This window comes from Silene latifolia, chromosome 11, assembly GCF_048544455.1.
Source record: "Silene latifolia isolate original U9 population chromosome 11, ASM4854445v1, whole genome shotgun sequence".
Taxonomy (NCBI): domain Eukaryota; kingdom Viridiplantae; phylum Streptophyta; class Magnoliopsida; order Caryophyllales; family Caryophyllaceae; genus Silene; species Silene latifolia.
Window position 1 is genome coordinate 31262576 of NC_133536.1, and position 17298 is coordinate 31279873.

The 17298-nt window shown below is 36.2% G+C and overlaps 1 protein-coding gene across 1 annotated transcript; it reads right to left on the reverse strand.

The window, feature by feature from the left end:
* Nucleotides 1-9418: 9418 nt before the first annotated feature.
* Nucleotides 9419-11347, reverse strand: LOC141611500 (acyltransferase GLAUCE-like). Its single transcript, XM_074430051.1, has 2 exons — nucleotides 10868-11347; nucleotides 9419-10581 (listed from the first exon to the last, which is right to left on the reverse strand). The coding sequence occupies exons 1-2, from the start codon at nucleotides 11315-11317 to the stop codon at nucleotides 9679-9681; spliced, it is 1353 nt and encodes a 450-aa protein (XP_074286152.1). The 5' UTR covers nucleotides 11318-11347; the 3' UTR covers nucleotides 9419-9678.
* Nucleotides 11348-17298: the final 5951 nt, after the last annotated feature.

A 17298-nucleotide genomic window follows, 5' to 3' on the forward strand; every position in this document is an offset into this window, starting at 1 on the left:
TATGCTAAACATGCGGCCAAATCATCACTGGGTGTTTGGCGGGAGGTGCAGAAACAAGGTGTTCACAACATGTTCAATAATATTACATGAAACTTCATGGCATAAACATTAATATGTATTCACTCAATATCAAGGCGCGGCTTATCATAATTAGGCTTGTAAACCATCAAACCCCTTTCATCCAAGTCCGTAACATCCTCAAAATGCTCGGATGGTGTACCTCTAGAAGCATCGAAGTGAGTGGGGTTGATGGGCAGGGATAAGTGTAGGATCATTCATATATGTCATCATGATAAGTTGGTGTTGGAATTAGGCAAGTAGGTCGGTAACAAAGAGGGGATGATGAGACCAAATCAACACTTTTAATGACCCGAAATAGTAGTTCACTTCATCTTTCTCTTGATTTTCATCACAACTCAACCCATTACCTGAAGAGATGGCTTATATGTCACCAAATGCATACCACTCTTCCCTCGACAATGTGCTCATAAGTGGAGATTGGAGAGTCAAAGCATATGGAGTCAATAGGAGATAAGTTCATCCCAAATACAAGGATTTGAGATCAAGATTAAATTTGAATCTTCGATACAAAACTTAAATAAACTAACTATTACATGATTAAAGCTTACTAAAGTATAATTGGAGGGAGATTAACACTAAACTAAGGACTAAAGTACTCTAGGATTTCATAATGTAAGATCCTAAAAAAATACAAAGAAGGGGTACTTACACCCCAGGGAACAAAAGACGGAAGAAGAAGCGAAGGAACCGAGAGAACCAGCCTAAACCGGCCCTCCGGTTGGTACTGACTCCAGTCCGGGTCGGGACACCAATCCTCCCAGCCGGGACGCCTAGCATAGAGGGGGGTGACTTTGTTCTTGCTTATCCGAGATGGTTGTCTTTAAGAACGACCTTGGGTATGACCGAAGACAAAACGAATTGAGTCTTAATGGATATAAAGAATATCTTAGCAACGATATAATTACAGTTATAAAATTATTGAAGGTTGCTTAGACTTTTTAATCCGACAAAAATGGTTAAAGATAATGAATAGAGTGAAATAAAGTTCTCGGGAGTTTTAGAGGCTCTTTTTATGACAAACTAAATTATTTAGATTAGAAATTTACTAATATAAAATACAACCTGTTACACTCGATCCATACATTTATCCGCACAAGAGGTGCGAGCGTTATGCAATCTTTGAATGATTGTTAGTTAGTCGTGTGTAGTGTGCGAGGAAAATTCAACTTTAAGGTAATGATATTCATCAAGCCACATGCATATTTTTTTATCCAGATAACATTTTCTTATCACTATTTTGCTATTGGTCAAATCATCTTTTTTATCAACGTACATACTGAACAGTTGTACTGCTCATAAGTCAAGTAGTACTTTATCTATCACCTCTCTCGTATGGTCCTTGTACTATATCATGCATGTGTTTGTGACGCTTTTAAGTAAAACCTACCATATTCATAAAGATGTATTTATATTATCATTAATCTAAAAGAACATTAATAGATATTCGCATCATTATTGGATTTCAACAAAACATTATGTGTAACACCCCCTCATACCAAGGTACCTTACCAGGACTACCCAAGCATGAAAGGCTGTTACCATCTCGGTTGCCCGAGGTTAGTATAGATCAAAAGCGTCCGTCCTAAACACATTTATTAGAAGTACTGTAAAGTATTAATGTTTACAACAATTCAAATCCAAACCAAAACCAATAAAGTGAATACAACTGAGGACAACTACAAAATCATAGCCAAGACTCGTGACTGTAATACTACAACTGGTGATGACGACTTCCCCATGACCGCCCAAGCTCACCAAAAGCAATACTCACAAATCTGCTCACCATCCCGAATGGATCACCGCAGTTTTACAAAACAACAACAACGGGGTCGATACTACTCAATCAATCTAAGACAACAAACAATACCACCAAATGATCATCGATCTCACACAAGAATCGACTACACACCGAAGTGTGTAGCCCCGCCAGATTACCCATCGCAACAGTAATCCTCGCCGCGATGGGTGACCGCACCCATCCCCACCTAGTCCAAACTCATCAATGAGCGACTAACAATCCCCGTCCCTTAATGTGCACATCCCCTCCCGTGACGGGTTCCACGGAGGGCGAACTAGGGTGTGAAGCCACTCCCGCAAGTGACTCCACCACAATCACACACACACGACATCACAAACACACAACACCACAACCGTCACAACACAACCACACCAACACCGTCTCCACAACACCCATCCTCCGATGATCAGCAGATAACAACAATTATGAACATATGCAATCTCAATCAATTAACGATCGAGTAGGAGAAACCCTACCTTTTCGCAATCCGCTTACGCTGCAATCAACCATACAAATGCATAACAAATACCACATCGTCACCTACAACAACAATTACATGATTCCAATCACTAATCGCAAAACCCCATTTCCCCCAATTCATGATCAAAGACAAACCCTAAATATCAATCATTGAATATAAGGATGGGGACTTACCGAAGATGAATCAAAGGAAAGAATACAATTGCTATGATCACCCAAAGGAGAGATTCAGAGATGATTAGAGCGTCGTAGGATGTTTTAGGTTTTATAAATTGTAAATAGAAACTGTTTATCGTAATATATAACGCCCTAACCATTCCCAAATAAAACTGCAGAAATAATACTCGACGGACCGGGTACTCGGTCGAGTATAGAGCATACTCGGCCGAGTATCCTCTACTCGGTCGAGTATTCCTCATACTCGGCCGAGTATTCCTCGGAAGCCAAAACAGAATACACCTTTAACATTACTCGGCCGAGTAGGCACTACTCGGTCGAGTACTTAACTTATAAAAATCCGTAGTGTTACAATCTTCCCCCCTTAAAAAGAACTTCGTCCCGAAGTTCACACTCTACTATAAAACAAAGCACAACACTACGCCACAAGACTATACCAACCACATATAACAACACCAAGGAACTATACAAGTCACCACAAAAATCGTTATCCCGACTCAAAGCAAAACAACAAACAAAACGAAACACGACCGCGAAGTTCCAACCCAACCTATAAAACATGGACACTTAACACCAACTCCACAAACCACTCTTCCTTCCACAACATGGCTCACGATATCGTCCCAACTATAGCATAGGCTCTCAATACTGACTCCATAACATTACCCAATAACCACAATATAATGTTGCCAACCTTGTATTACTTCCATAACACTCAATAGCACTCAATCCACAAAAGAAGATCAATCATCAAAACGGAATGTTACATTCTACCACTCTTAAAAGGAACTTCGTCCTCGAAGTTTACTCACACTCATCCACATCATCATCCAATTTGCCAAAACTCTCGAACTCATAAATATCATCATCCACTTTTATCAACACTATCAAAAATTCACACACTCCTAAACATCGAACTACTACAAGCATAGCCATGGCCTTTTAACACTATCAACCACTATATGTACCCATCCATTCCTTATGCTACACCAACACTCTACGTCCAATAATATTACGACATGCACAACCCTCAAACGCTCTTTGCCGCATCCTACTCCTCTTAAGACACATGTTACGTCCTCGTAACTCACTAATACTAGATCTTTAGCTATACCTCTCATTATTTTCATCACCACCACATGTGAAAGATACCCACCTATAATCTAACACTTACTATATCCAAGGCTCTCTTACTTAAACAGTTCTCATACCTCAACTCATTCTGCACTCCATCTAACCAATGCCACACAATCCTGATCATAACAAACACTCTAACTCTTCCACATTACCGCAACACGACATACCTCTCTATATAAACTATATAAAACTCTTATCGCCAAAAGCATAATTCACGATCCACACTTGCTACGTACACTCACACTAGATCCTCAAGTTCCTTTCTTTCATTACCGCAAGACTCATACATAACTTAACACGACCCTAAATACCCAACACCCTACACTCACTGTCTCAACAAAGGATTATGAACCATCCGCATATATCGATCATTACCACACATGTTCTACGAATCACTTGCCATTACCATGTCTACCAAAGCCTCATCTAGAACAAGATCAAAATTACTCGACAACCTATCACAACTGTGTCCCATCAACACAATATCACTATACCATGATAACAACGAAAACATATACAACTATCTTTCATATCATACTCTACCCTCATTCCCAAACTGAAACTGGTAAGAAACATCAACAAACAAAACAACGGTCTACATGTCTAACCGAAATTCACAAGAAACAACAAAGAATAAAAAACAACAATCTATGCATAATCTGGTCTGTACTTTCAAAACTCAAATCGTAACCGCCCGTATACTCCACCACAACCGGTGACGGCTTCAGAACACCGCCGCAAAGAATAACAAGATCATAGCGCAAAATGCCCGCATCACAACACAAAGTACCGTGCCCGGATCACCACCCGAGGCACAACACCCACATCGATAAACATCACACCCACATATAATTCCCATAAACACCGACTCGGATGACATTTCGAACAAGAAAACTCTTTCAAAACCGTTTTACTAGATTATAACACAACATATTATACGGAATAAACATACAAGAGTCTCATGCCTATCATCCATACCTTTTCACGGAATAAACATGTATCATCAATACACATACGATTTTAACTATCCATGCCAGATCAACCAAATTATTACCTTTTGAACCTCATTCCATTAGATTGTCGTACCCAACATCTATCACAACCATTCATATAACAACTTAAAGACTATCACACCCTACATTTTCTCGTGAGGTCGAACCTCACACAAACATTTATACACATCATAGACCCATAATCACATCCAACTAGTCAATCCTGATCACGTAAGTTACCACTTGACAAAGAATACCTCTTATCCGGACTTAACTCAGGTGCCTTTCATAACATACCCTCTCATACACTCAATTATCACCACCCGACGAACGTAGTCATATCATCGGTACCCAATTACCAAATGAATACCTCATATATCCATATTTTACAGTCCCTCAAAACCACACATACCAACCAAGCCTCCACAAAACAACCTTTTTAGAACAACTAACTTCCCCAAAATAACATCATCCTCAACCACTAGTGACAATACTATGACACCAACATTTTTCATGTGACTACTCTCTTACTATCACTTCTTAATATAACAATCCTTTTCCTCCCTTTGGTTCTCATCCCAAACAACAAACATCAAATATATCAACAAAAATCACCTCAACACTATTTCCAATTCCATCCGTAATTGTATCGTCACCCGACTCACCACCAAAATCTCATATCGTGCAAATTCTTTACCCAACTTTTGCTTTCTTTAATTCCTCGAAACTCATGATTATCATGTTGTCCTGGAACTTCTATATAACTGTAAACTCAAATCCTCATGATAGTATCATACATCTCTACGATTCCTTACTTTTATATCACATATCCTCAGTGAACATGTTCCTAGTTTTACTCCCCTTATTCTTTTCTTTTACCCTCGACAAACTCCCTTAATAATTCAACTCTTCATTATTTCTATCTAACTCTCTAGTGCTCCGGTTACCTTCACATTGCTCCAAACTCAAATCCCATTATTTTATGTCGATATCATCTCACTCTTTCTTACCATGGGTCTTCTCTCATTATACTATAACTCCCAATTGTCACTAATCTATCCATAAAATCAACGTTTAAAGTTCAAACAATTGCATCTCCCTTTTTACATCACTAGGAAACCAAAATTCATCTCATACCGTTAGTTGCCCAAAGAATTACTCACTAGGCTCACATCGTGAAAATTCCAAATTCCCAAACTTGGTCACTATCTACAAATCCACGTCGCGACATAACTCTATCTAAGTTCACTATATACCCCTCTTCTCCATCCCTCTAAAGCAACCTTTCATTACATATATCCTTAAGCAACACAATGCTAACCGTCTCCCTCTATAAGTCCTTACACATCCCGAAATGTCACACTTACTTTTATATACTACTCAATACACGACTATATCACTCATCGTATCTCACAAAACATGCTCTTTACCTCGATTAGCTCATCATTCTTCCCTTTTCTTTTTCCACTATCCTTCACAACCACATTAACACATGTCTTCCTTACCCAACACATGTCCCTCATAAGCCATCATTCTCCATGTCATACCTTCCGGTAACTTACGTATCAAGACCGTCTCACATATAAAAGAATGCGTTAAGACTCAAAACATACATGTGTATATACCCTACGACTCAAAACAATGAAAAACATAGCCACCGGCTCAAAACAAAAGTAAGAACATAGCCACCGACTCAAAGTGGCCGCCCAACGAGGTACTCGGTCGAATACATAACATACTAGGTCGAGTAAAGGGTACTCGGTCGAGTAACTATATTACTAGGTCGAGTTTTCGACTCCAGAAGCAACTCAATTGCCGCAGAAGGATTACTCGGTCGAGTATTGGGAATACTCGGCCGAGTAGACCTTACTCGGTCGAGTATGAGACTACTCGGCCGAGTTCACGACTCCAGACGCTAAACAGTATTATCACAGAGAGATTACTCGGCCGAATATGGAATACTCGGTCGAGTATAAAAGACACTCGGCCGAGTAGGGACTACTCGGTCGAGTATAGGCGCATTCTCGAAGACCGTCCAGTTTTCGTAAAACAGTCATATCTCACTCGTTACTTGGTCATTCTGGGCGTGTGACCTATCGTTAGAATCGTAAGAGGACAAGCTATCACCTCAACTTGGAATCACAGCAATATCATTTCTCGAACTCGACTTATAACAGTTTTAAGACAACCCTTCCGTAATCGGTATACAGATAAATCAAGCTTTCTAATGCCAAAACAACTTGAACATGCATAAGGCAACAAAAAAAACTTAATACTTCTAAATACCAGTACATAGATGAACTTTTATCATTCTCACATGAGAATTAAACACGACATTTAGGTATATAAACGCTTGACCTTAATCACATGCTTATACCAACAAATAAAACACTATCATTATCCTGATCATATACACATGTACCACTACCCTTTTGAAAGCCACGTATTAAACAGGTAACATGCTCAACATATTTCATGTTCAAGATATATCATATACGAATTCACAATTCACCTTTCATATTTTACCATGTTCCAACACTTAACATGCCAACATATTCCATGCTCAAAGTTTCAACATCAACAAATCGTCGATACATCTTTCAACAACTATCACATTCCACTTCTTTCATCATTTAATCCAACCATGCACAAGATTCAAACTATAGATATCAAACACACATAACGCAAACATATAACAGTTTTCCCCCATGTGACCGGCTTGAGATCGTAAGGGCCTTAGTGCGACTCCGGGACGTCTCCCAAGTCTTTGCGGTAGCTCCAAACAACTCTCCCCGGGTTCATTTTATTTAGACTCCCTACGTTCATTAGGTTCATTAGTTTTAGGTGCCGGAATCGTCGGCTCTGATACCACTTTGTAACACCCCCTCATACCAAGGTACCTTACCAGGACTACCCAAGCATGAAAGGCTGTTACCATCTCGGTTGCCCGAGGTTAGTATAGATCAAAAGCGTCCGTCTAAAACATTTATTAGAAGTCTTGTAAAAGTATTAATGTTTACAACAATTCAAATCCAAACCAAAACCAATAAAGTGAATACAACTGAGGACAACTACAAAATCATAGCCAAGACTCGTGACTGTAATACTACAACTGGTGATGACGACTTCCCCATGACCGCCCAAGCTCACCAAAAGCAATACCTGTCAAATCTGCTCACCATCCCCGAATGGATCACCGCAGGTTTTACAAAACAACAACAACGGGGTCAGTACTACTCAATCAATCTAAGACAACAAACAATACCACCACCGATCATCGATCTCACACGAGAATCGACTACACACCGAAGTGTGTAGCCCCGCCATTACCCATCGCAACAGTAATCCTCGCCGCCCGATGGGTGACCGCACCCATCCCCACCTAGTCCAGCTCATCAATGAGCGACTAACAATCCCTGTCCCTTAATGTGCACATCCCCTCCCGTGACGGGTTCCACGGAGGGCGAACTAGGGTGTGAAGCCACTCCCGCAAGTGACTCCACCACAATCACACACACAAAGATCACAAAATTGTCACAACACCACAACCGTCACAACACAACCACACCAACACCGTCTCCACAACACCCATCCTCCGATGATCAGCAGATAACAACAATTATGAACATATGCAATCTCAATCAATTAACAGTACTGAGTAGGAGAAACCCTACCTTTTCGCAATCCGCTTACGCTGCAATCAACCATACAAATGCATAACAAATACCACATCGTCACCTACAACAACAATTACATGATTCCAATCACTAACTGCAAAACCCCATTTCCCCCAATTCATGATCAAAGACAAACCCTAAATATCAATCATTGAATATAAGGATGGGGACTTACCGAAGATGAATCAAAGGAAAGAATACAATTGCTATGATCACCCAAAGGAGAGATTCAGAGATGATTAGAGCGTCGTAGGATGTTTTAGGTTTTATAAATTGTAAATAGAAACTGTTTATCGTAATATATAACGCCCTAACCATTCCCAAATAAAACTGCAGAAATAATACTCGACGGACCGGGTACTCGGTCGAGTATAGAGCATACTCGGCCGAGTATCCTCTACTCGGTCGAGTATTCCTCATACTCGGCCGAGTATTCCTCGGCAGAAGCCAAACAGAATACACCTTTAACATTACTCGGCCGAGTAGGCACTACTCGGTCGAGTACTTAACTTATAAAAATCCGTAGTGTTACATTATGATACTTAATTAAGCTTTTCTAAAGTCGATGTGATATTGTTGGCAAACAGTCATACACTGCAAATATCTTTACCATATTATAGTCGGAACCAACTTTGAAGTTTGATGTATTCATTCACATAAAAGGGTCGTGTTTTATGGGAACTAATGACATTGACTCTTCAAATATATATTAATAACAAAATATGAAGTTTTTTTTTTATATTATTGGCATGATTTACTTACTTTAATGTTATTTATAGAATTTTTTGTAGGTTTGGCCTCAACCATTAGATTTTTTTTTTTCTGTTCACTCTTCATGTATGTCTTTATTATTCATTTTCATTATTCATTTTTCTATTGAACACACGAACCACTTAATATAAAATATTGTTGATTTTCATATCGTTTTCTATTCTTTAATGTGAATTCCCATGTATTTTTTTTATCTTCTTTTCATTGATTACACCAAGACTCAACTTGGTGGAAACTAAGTACCTAATACGGAAATTAAAAATTGAATACTTCAATTTTGCAAAATATACGAAAGTTCTTTAAACTATAAAAATTACAAACTTTATTGTACGATAATACTAGCCATATACTCTTAGTACTGGATCGCTAAAATCTATGACAAGATCATAAGTATCAAATAAATTATTATTATTATTATTATTATTATTATTATTATTATTATTATTATTATTATTATTATTATTATTATTATTATTATTATAAAAACATTATACATTTATTGCAAGTTTAAAGCTATTTTTTTTAGTTTTAAAACTAAGGTATTTAGAAGATGTAATTATCTCAATTATATATCGAACACGTAAGTTATAAACTTCTTCATTTTTTCCTTTTCAAGACCCATCCATATATTTATACCTACGTTCCTATTTTGATTTGCATTCCCTTCAGAAAGTAACAACACAAACTCATCGCTTCCACTTAGAACTGGTCCCATATGTATCGGTCGTCCATACCCGAAATCAAGGTCACCAAATGGAAGTTTACACCATGCCGATACGTAGAAATTACCATTGGTTGTTGCTGGAATACCCTTATAAATTTCCAACCAATCAATCACCGACCGTATATAGTCTTCTGTTATTCTTTCTTTAGCTTCTTTGATCAACCTTACACCAAATGATATTGGGTTTTCTAGTAAGTCGTTGACTTTTGAAGTGGCAAAAGCTGTAACTACGGCATTTCCGACAAATCCGTTTGGTAAAGGTGGTGAAATTATTGATCGTATGTCTACTGCAAATAAAACAGTTGACAAGTCATCAGATTTGTCGAAAACTGCCTTTGTTCTTTGCTTCCATATATGTGCAATGATAGCCTCAAAAGTTGAGCATTTTATCTTTGATTTATCTTTAAGTAGAGTTATCATTTGAAGATTAAATTTAAAGAGTTTATGAGAGTATTTGTTTGCAAAGATCAATGGAGATGGTGCTGATTCATAAGAGGTAGTAAAGGCAGTTGCAAGAGAAGATATTTTTGGTAACATTATATATTCATTATGAGGGTATTTGATTGTAGGAGGATTTCTGGCTTTGATTGATGTCCTATTATTGCATATTACTGGAAATTTCAAGCCTTCACCCTTGCATATTGACACGAGATTCAAAAACATTTCACAAGCAGCTTTGCCGTCCAAAATTGCGTGGCTTGTTAAAAACCCAACTGAAAATCCTCCACACTTGAATCTTGTAACCTATAACAAGCATGATAAGTATCATATCGAGATGTATCAAAAACTTTAACGGCTCTTATTATATACGTGCACTAACTATTATCTCATGCACAAACTACAAGCATAAAATCGTTATGTAACACACTATTTGTCTTAATAAATTGTTTACCTTTTAAATTTTTTGTGATAAGTATTTTTATCAAAGATGAACAAGTGATCGGGACGAGAGAGTAATAATGTGAGACTCTAATATATCATTCATAAGCATGTAAGAAATTATGAAATTAGTTAATTATAAAGAACTTACTTTGATTGTTAAAAGCGGTCTTTCATCTAATTTCCCGTATACGTTCGGACGATGGATGAAGTAACCAAATGTAGGGTTAGGAAGAGAAAGATCTCCTAAGTCACTTAACATGAGCTTTGAGCTCGCGCTAACAAAAGGAATTCCAACATTATTACAAACAAGCTCTAATTTATGCAAATCACCATTAAATTTTAGTCTACCCGCCATAAAATAGTAAGGGATAAGAAGTTCACATGTTGCTTTCTTCACTTTCTCAGCAATATCATTTGTAGGTGCTTTTTTGTCTTCTTCAACTTGAAAAAAATAAAGGGTTTCAACAGGAAAAGTTACTGCTTGGTCAATATTTGACAAAAATATAATTTCAGGAGGGACTAAATCTTTTGGAGATATTAACGTAACTATCTCATCCGTTTCTACATCTTTGTCAATTACTATAACATTGGTCTCCATTGTGATTTTGTATTTTGCCTAGTGTTTTGAAAAATGGTTGTATAAATAAGTATCATATATGATAAAATCTAAAATTTAGAGGGTTGGTGGAGAATACATGAAATGAGCATTACAAATTAAAATATTACACCATCCATTAGACATGAATACTGAATTATAGGCATGATTTCTCCATTTCTTTTAACTTTAGAAGAATGACATAGAGACAATTTATGAGCATTTCACACTATGAAGTAACGAAGCTATTGATAAGACAAAACTAAAATTAAATATAAAACCTTATCTCTCCACTTTGTATTTTTCATTTAATTTTAAGCGGTCTCTTACATACGTTTTATTATATTTATATATTATTATTAATATTTTGTTGAAATTTTAATTTATGAACGAGTTTCTTTTTATCACAATCGTAAGTAAGTAAATATCAGGTTATAAATAATATTTTCTAAAGTATATTCATGAGGAATGTCCAATTGAATTTGGAGGCCCTGTGCCAAATTATACATTTGATACCTGAGTTCTATGATTATATGGAGTGCTAAAAAAATTGGTTCGACTTACATATATTTCTATTAAAAGAAATTTACATAGTATAAAAGAAGAGTCTTTTAGACCATCCCCAAGTAATGTCAATTGCTTGGTCATGACCTTGCTTGGTCATGGTTAATGAAGTAATTAGGAGTGTTAATGTGTGACCAAAGGTGGATAAATTGTGACCAAAAACAAGAAATGGTCAATTTGTGACCAAGGTTGATAAAAAAAGATGTCTTATTGACCTTCTTATGTGTCAATTTTCTATTGGTTGAACAATTATAAAACAATAAAAAAAGTACTCTACACTAATCTAATCTACACTACTCTATAGTCTATTGTTGTACTTCTCTTATGCTCCTTCTTCAACTCAACAGCTCAACTCTCTCCACTGCTCTTCTTCAATTCACACGGATAAACTTTAATTCTTCATTTACTTCTCAAATTTCAATATCCATACATACCAACAATAAAAGTAAAAGCACATTAATTAACTTTTTATTTTTGAAATTAAAAAAAGTCTATAAAAAGAGGATTTCTTCAGTCAAAATTTACTCAGTCACAATTTTTTGACTCACAAAAAAATTACTTACAGTAAAAAAAAAATCCACACATCAGAAATTTTCCAAAGTTTTTTAATCATAAAAACATTACTCACGGTAAAAAAAAATTCCAAACACATCTCAAATTTTCCAAAAAGTTATGGATTTAAATGAATATGATATTTCAAATTATGGCACCTATGATTATTTATCTCCAAACAATTCAACTTTCGATTTAAATCAAAGTACTCCAACTTTTACCGAATTATTATCGGGTAGCCAGTTAAGCCAAAAACTTGATATTTTTGGAAATCCGATGTTGTTGTCTCGACTCTCGACTAGCGATTTTGTAGCGGAAACCCCTCTTTATTGTGCAACTAAATCCAAAAAACCACCATCCAAAAAAAAATCACACCAATTTAAAAAATGACGGAAAAAATTGGACGGATAAAGAGGACGAAGCTCTTATGTCCGCTTGGATTTTATCTAGCACCCACTCAATAGTGGGCAAAAACCAAAAATATATCACAATGTGGAATTCGGTTTACGAATTATATGAACAAACTCGTAAGGAATATCAAAATGATGCTGAAATTGGCATTAGGAGTCTTGACGGAATGAGAAGTCATTATAAATGACTCAATTTCCTTGTCAACAAATGGGTTGGTTGCTACTCTAAGGTTGTTAATCGTCCACCGGCAAGCGATACTAACATAGAAGACTATACAATTAGCTCAAAAATTGTTTCGTAACGAGAATGGTAATAAAGAATTTGTTGAGTTTCATGTTTACAATAAAATCATGAGTAAGCATGCAAAATGGAAGTTACAAAAAAATCCAATCGATGTTGGTGAGAACATTAGTTGGTCGAGTAAAAAAGGTCAAGGATGGAAATGGATTCTAGCCCATCAAGCGTCAATGTCCCTACACCGTCTAGTTTTTAATGTCTCAACCCCATCTAGTTTAAATGTCGAGGGTTACAAACGACCCAAAGAAAGGGAGGTAGCGAAGAAAAAAAGGCAGGGTAAAGCTCCTATGGCCGAGTCCGACTCGGTGTTTACTCCGGGTGATATCTCAGTTATGGAAGGAAATAGACTATCAACGAAAGAGCAAGTTGAGTTTCGACAAAAAAGAATGGCTGCAGATTTTAAAATAGAACTACGAATTCAAGCCCGGAGAACTGAAAACGAGATGATTTGGCTAAACACATTGCTCTCGCAATAAAATTTAAACCCAAAAGATCAAGAAATGAAGGATAAGCTAATCGACAAATATATGTCCCAACTTTAAGTAATTATTTCTGTTTTAATTTAAGTTTTTAATGCTTTGTTTAATCATGAATCTTCGGTTTTAAGTGAGCTACGGATTTAATCGCAAACAAGAACAACAAAATCTTCGGATTTAATCTTAACAATACGCAGAGAAACGAGATGAACAAACAAACGAGATGAATAAAATATTCGGATTTAATCTTAACAACAAACGAGATGAACATTACGCAGACAAAATCTCGAGTTTATTAATCTTATTAATCTTAACAGCACAAAACCAGTAGTTTATTAAATTTTAAGCGAGTTCCAGCAGATGGTGTTCATACCAGCTTTTTCGGCTTTGAAAATCTCGAGTATGGAAGTGGTGTTCATACCAGCTTTTCCGAGTATGGAGATGATGTTCATACCAGCTTTTCCGGCATTGAAAATCTCGATCTTGTATAGATTGGCTACCTGCAACCATGGCAACAAAAAATAAATTGAAGATGAAGACGATGGATCTTGTATTAATAGTGTATAGATCGTGTATTAATCGTGTATAGATCGTGTTATTAATCATGTATGGAGATCGTCTATGGAGATCGTGTTTGGAGATCTCGATGGTTTATTAGATGATGGTTTATTAGATGAAGAAGGAGACGATTGAAGATGGAGATGATCGGCTGTGGAGACGATTGAAGATGGAGATGATGGTTTATTAGATGATCGGCTGTGTATAGAGATTGAAGATGAAGACGATTGAAAATTGAAGGTTATGTTTCAAGACGATCGGCTGTTGTGAGAAGGTTATGTTTCAAGATATGGCTTATTACCCTAGATGATTAAGTCGATTTTTATTAATTGGTTACTCGGAATTAGACAAGTTACTCGGTTTTTATTAATTGTTTACTCGGAATTACTTGTATTAATTGGTTACTCGACTTGTATTAATTGGTTACTCGGATTTATTTATTAAATAAGAAACTCGGTACCTGGAATTCCTGGTATATTGGGTAGCATTGATTGCATGCATTGGGAGTGGAAAAACTGTCCAACAACATTGGCAGGACAATATGGTGGGAGAAGTGGGAAGCCAACAATTGTTTTGGAAGCTGTCGCATCGTATAATTTATAGATATGGCATGCTTTCTTCGGTACACCAGGTTCGCTCAATGATATTAACATTCTTCAACGTTCTCCATTATTTAATGAATTGTTAGAAGAATCGCACAAATTTATTAATTTCACGGTTAATGGTACGGAGTATAATATGGGATATTATCTTGCTGATGGTATATATCCGGGTTGGGCAACATTTGTTAAATCAATTAATACTCCTCAAATTTAAAAGCATCGGTTATTTGCAGCTCGACAAGAGAGTTGTCGAAAAGATATGGAGCGTGCTTTCGGTGTCCTACAAGCTCGATTTGCGTTTATCAAACGCCCTTGTCTTCTTTGGGATCCAGTTATGATGGGGAAGGTTCTCATGACTTGTATTATTATGCATAATATGATAGTTGAGATGAACGAGAAACTTATCTTAACTATGAAAGCATCATCAAAGAATTTAAGGAAGATAATCCGAGTTCAGCTACTGATGACCAGTATGAATATCATCATCGTAGAAGGTCGACGCAAGAACGATTCGTAGAAATTCATGGCGAGATTCGTGATCATGCCACTCATAACACTTTGAAAAATGATCTTATTGAGCATATTTGGGAAAACTTTCGTAACTAGAATTTGCTTTTAATGGATTTTATAATTTCGTAGTATTTAATGCTTTTTAATTTAATGTTTTTTTTAATTATGTATGTGGTATTTTATATGTCGAATCATGTTTTTCAATTTTTTTTAATTATTAATGAAATCGTCTAATCACTTTTCAAAATTAGAACGTTGTTTAATATTTTTTTCCGTAAAGTACATCATAAGATTAATATAGTCGTAAAATATTGGTGTAGTTTTTTTATTAAGATATTTACAATAATAGATAAATAATATATTTATAAAATGTTAGGATAAATAATTGTAAAAGTAAGAGAGAGAAAAGTGGGGTAGAGAATGTGGAAAATAATTGGGAATGTTGTAAAGTAGATAATGATTGGGTTGATGACCTAGGTCGCGACCTTCTGCTTGAGAGGGTAAAAATGGGTCAAGATTAATAAGGTGGGATTAAGAGTAAAATCGGGTCGTGACCTAGTTAGCGTGATCACTGCTTTGGATGGTCTTAGAGCTCTCTTATTGGCCCCTTGAATTTAGAATTTTTTGTTTTTAAAAAAAGTGGTCCCTATTGCAAGTAGTGGGTGTCAAAGTGATATAATTTCTTTCCTCCGTCGATACAATACATACAACCATACATCAATCAATGTAAATATCTAACACATAAATATACATTACAATATACAAAACATATGTTAAAAAATAATTGTGAACGTGAAAAAAAAACAAAAAATTCGGCCACTTGTTTACATTCTCTTAAATTAAAAATATGACTTATAGTCAAATTTTTAATATGTCATAATATAATACCTAATCGTGGGTTTTCTAACAATAAAATATATGTTTAACAAATTTTATCAATGCAGACCGTGCAATTTCTGCACGGGTCTATGATTATATGGAGTGCTAAAAAAATTGGTTCGCTTTACATATATTTCTATTAAAAGAAATTGTAGTTATTTTGACGATGGAGTATGTTATTTAAATATTTTTCACATTAAGAAAAAATGCATATTCTTTAAATTTTGTATTTAAGAAAAGTATAGTGTGAGATTTTTATTTAGTTAGAGTAAAACATATATGTAATCTATTAGAACGATATATGATTTCTAATTCTTATAATACATCTATACCTTAAAATGTGGTACGTTGCTCCTAATTTCTTTAACTTGTTTGAACCCCAAACTTACGTGTGACCGAAATCAAGCGATATGAATGTAAGTGGTGCGCCACTGTAGACCACTCTACTAAAGTGCTGCTACTAAATAAGTTTGTCTTCAAATTTACACATTCCAGACCTCTTGTTTGATAGGCTTTGACTCGTTGAACTAAATTCAAGTTGATATGTACTTGGCTTGATATTCATGACTAGAGTTATAAAAAGTAACCTCCCCGCTCAGACCCTCACGACTCCGCACCCTCCCTTCCCCCCTTATTTGATGCCGCCACACCCTTCCCTTTTCCCTCACGAAGGATACCACATCCTCCTGTAACGCCCCCAACTACCAAAGTGCCTTACCACGGCCTACCTTAGCAATTGAGAGTGCTACCATCTCAGTTACCCGAGGTAGTAAGCATCACAGATACCATAATGAAACGGAAAATATATAAAGTATAACAATTAAAGTTATAACTTCGAAACTTCAAATGAAAAGTGTATACAACCAAACTGTCATAAAATAAAGTCTACTAGCGATCAACGGAAGTTATGACAAAAGCTAGACTCAGCGACATCCCATCCATCTCGCAAGAGAGCTTAAGCAACCAAAACCTGCTAGATATATGCTCACCATCCCCCAATAGATCATCGCAGGTTTTGCAACAACAGAAAGGGGTCAGTCATCTGCACAACAACAAGTAACTACAACAATAACAATAAACCATCCACACAATTCTGTAACAACACAATTTCCAACCTCCAAGTACATTATTTGAG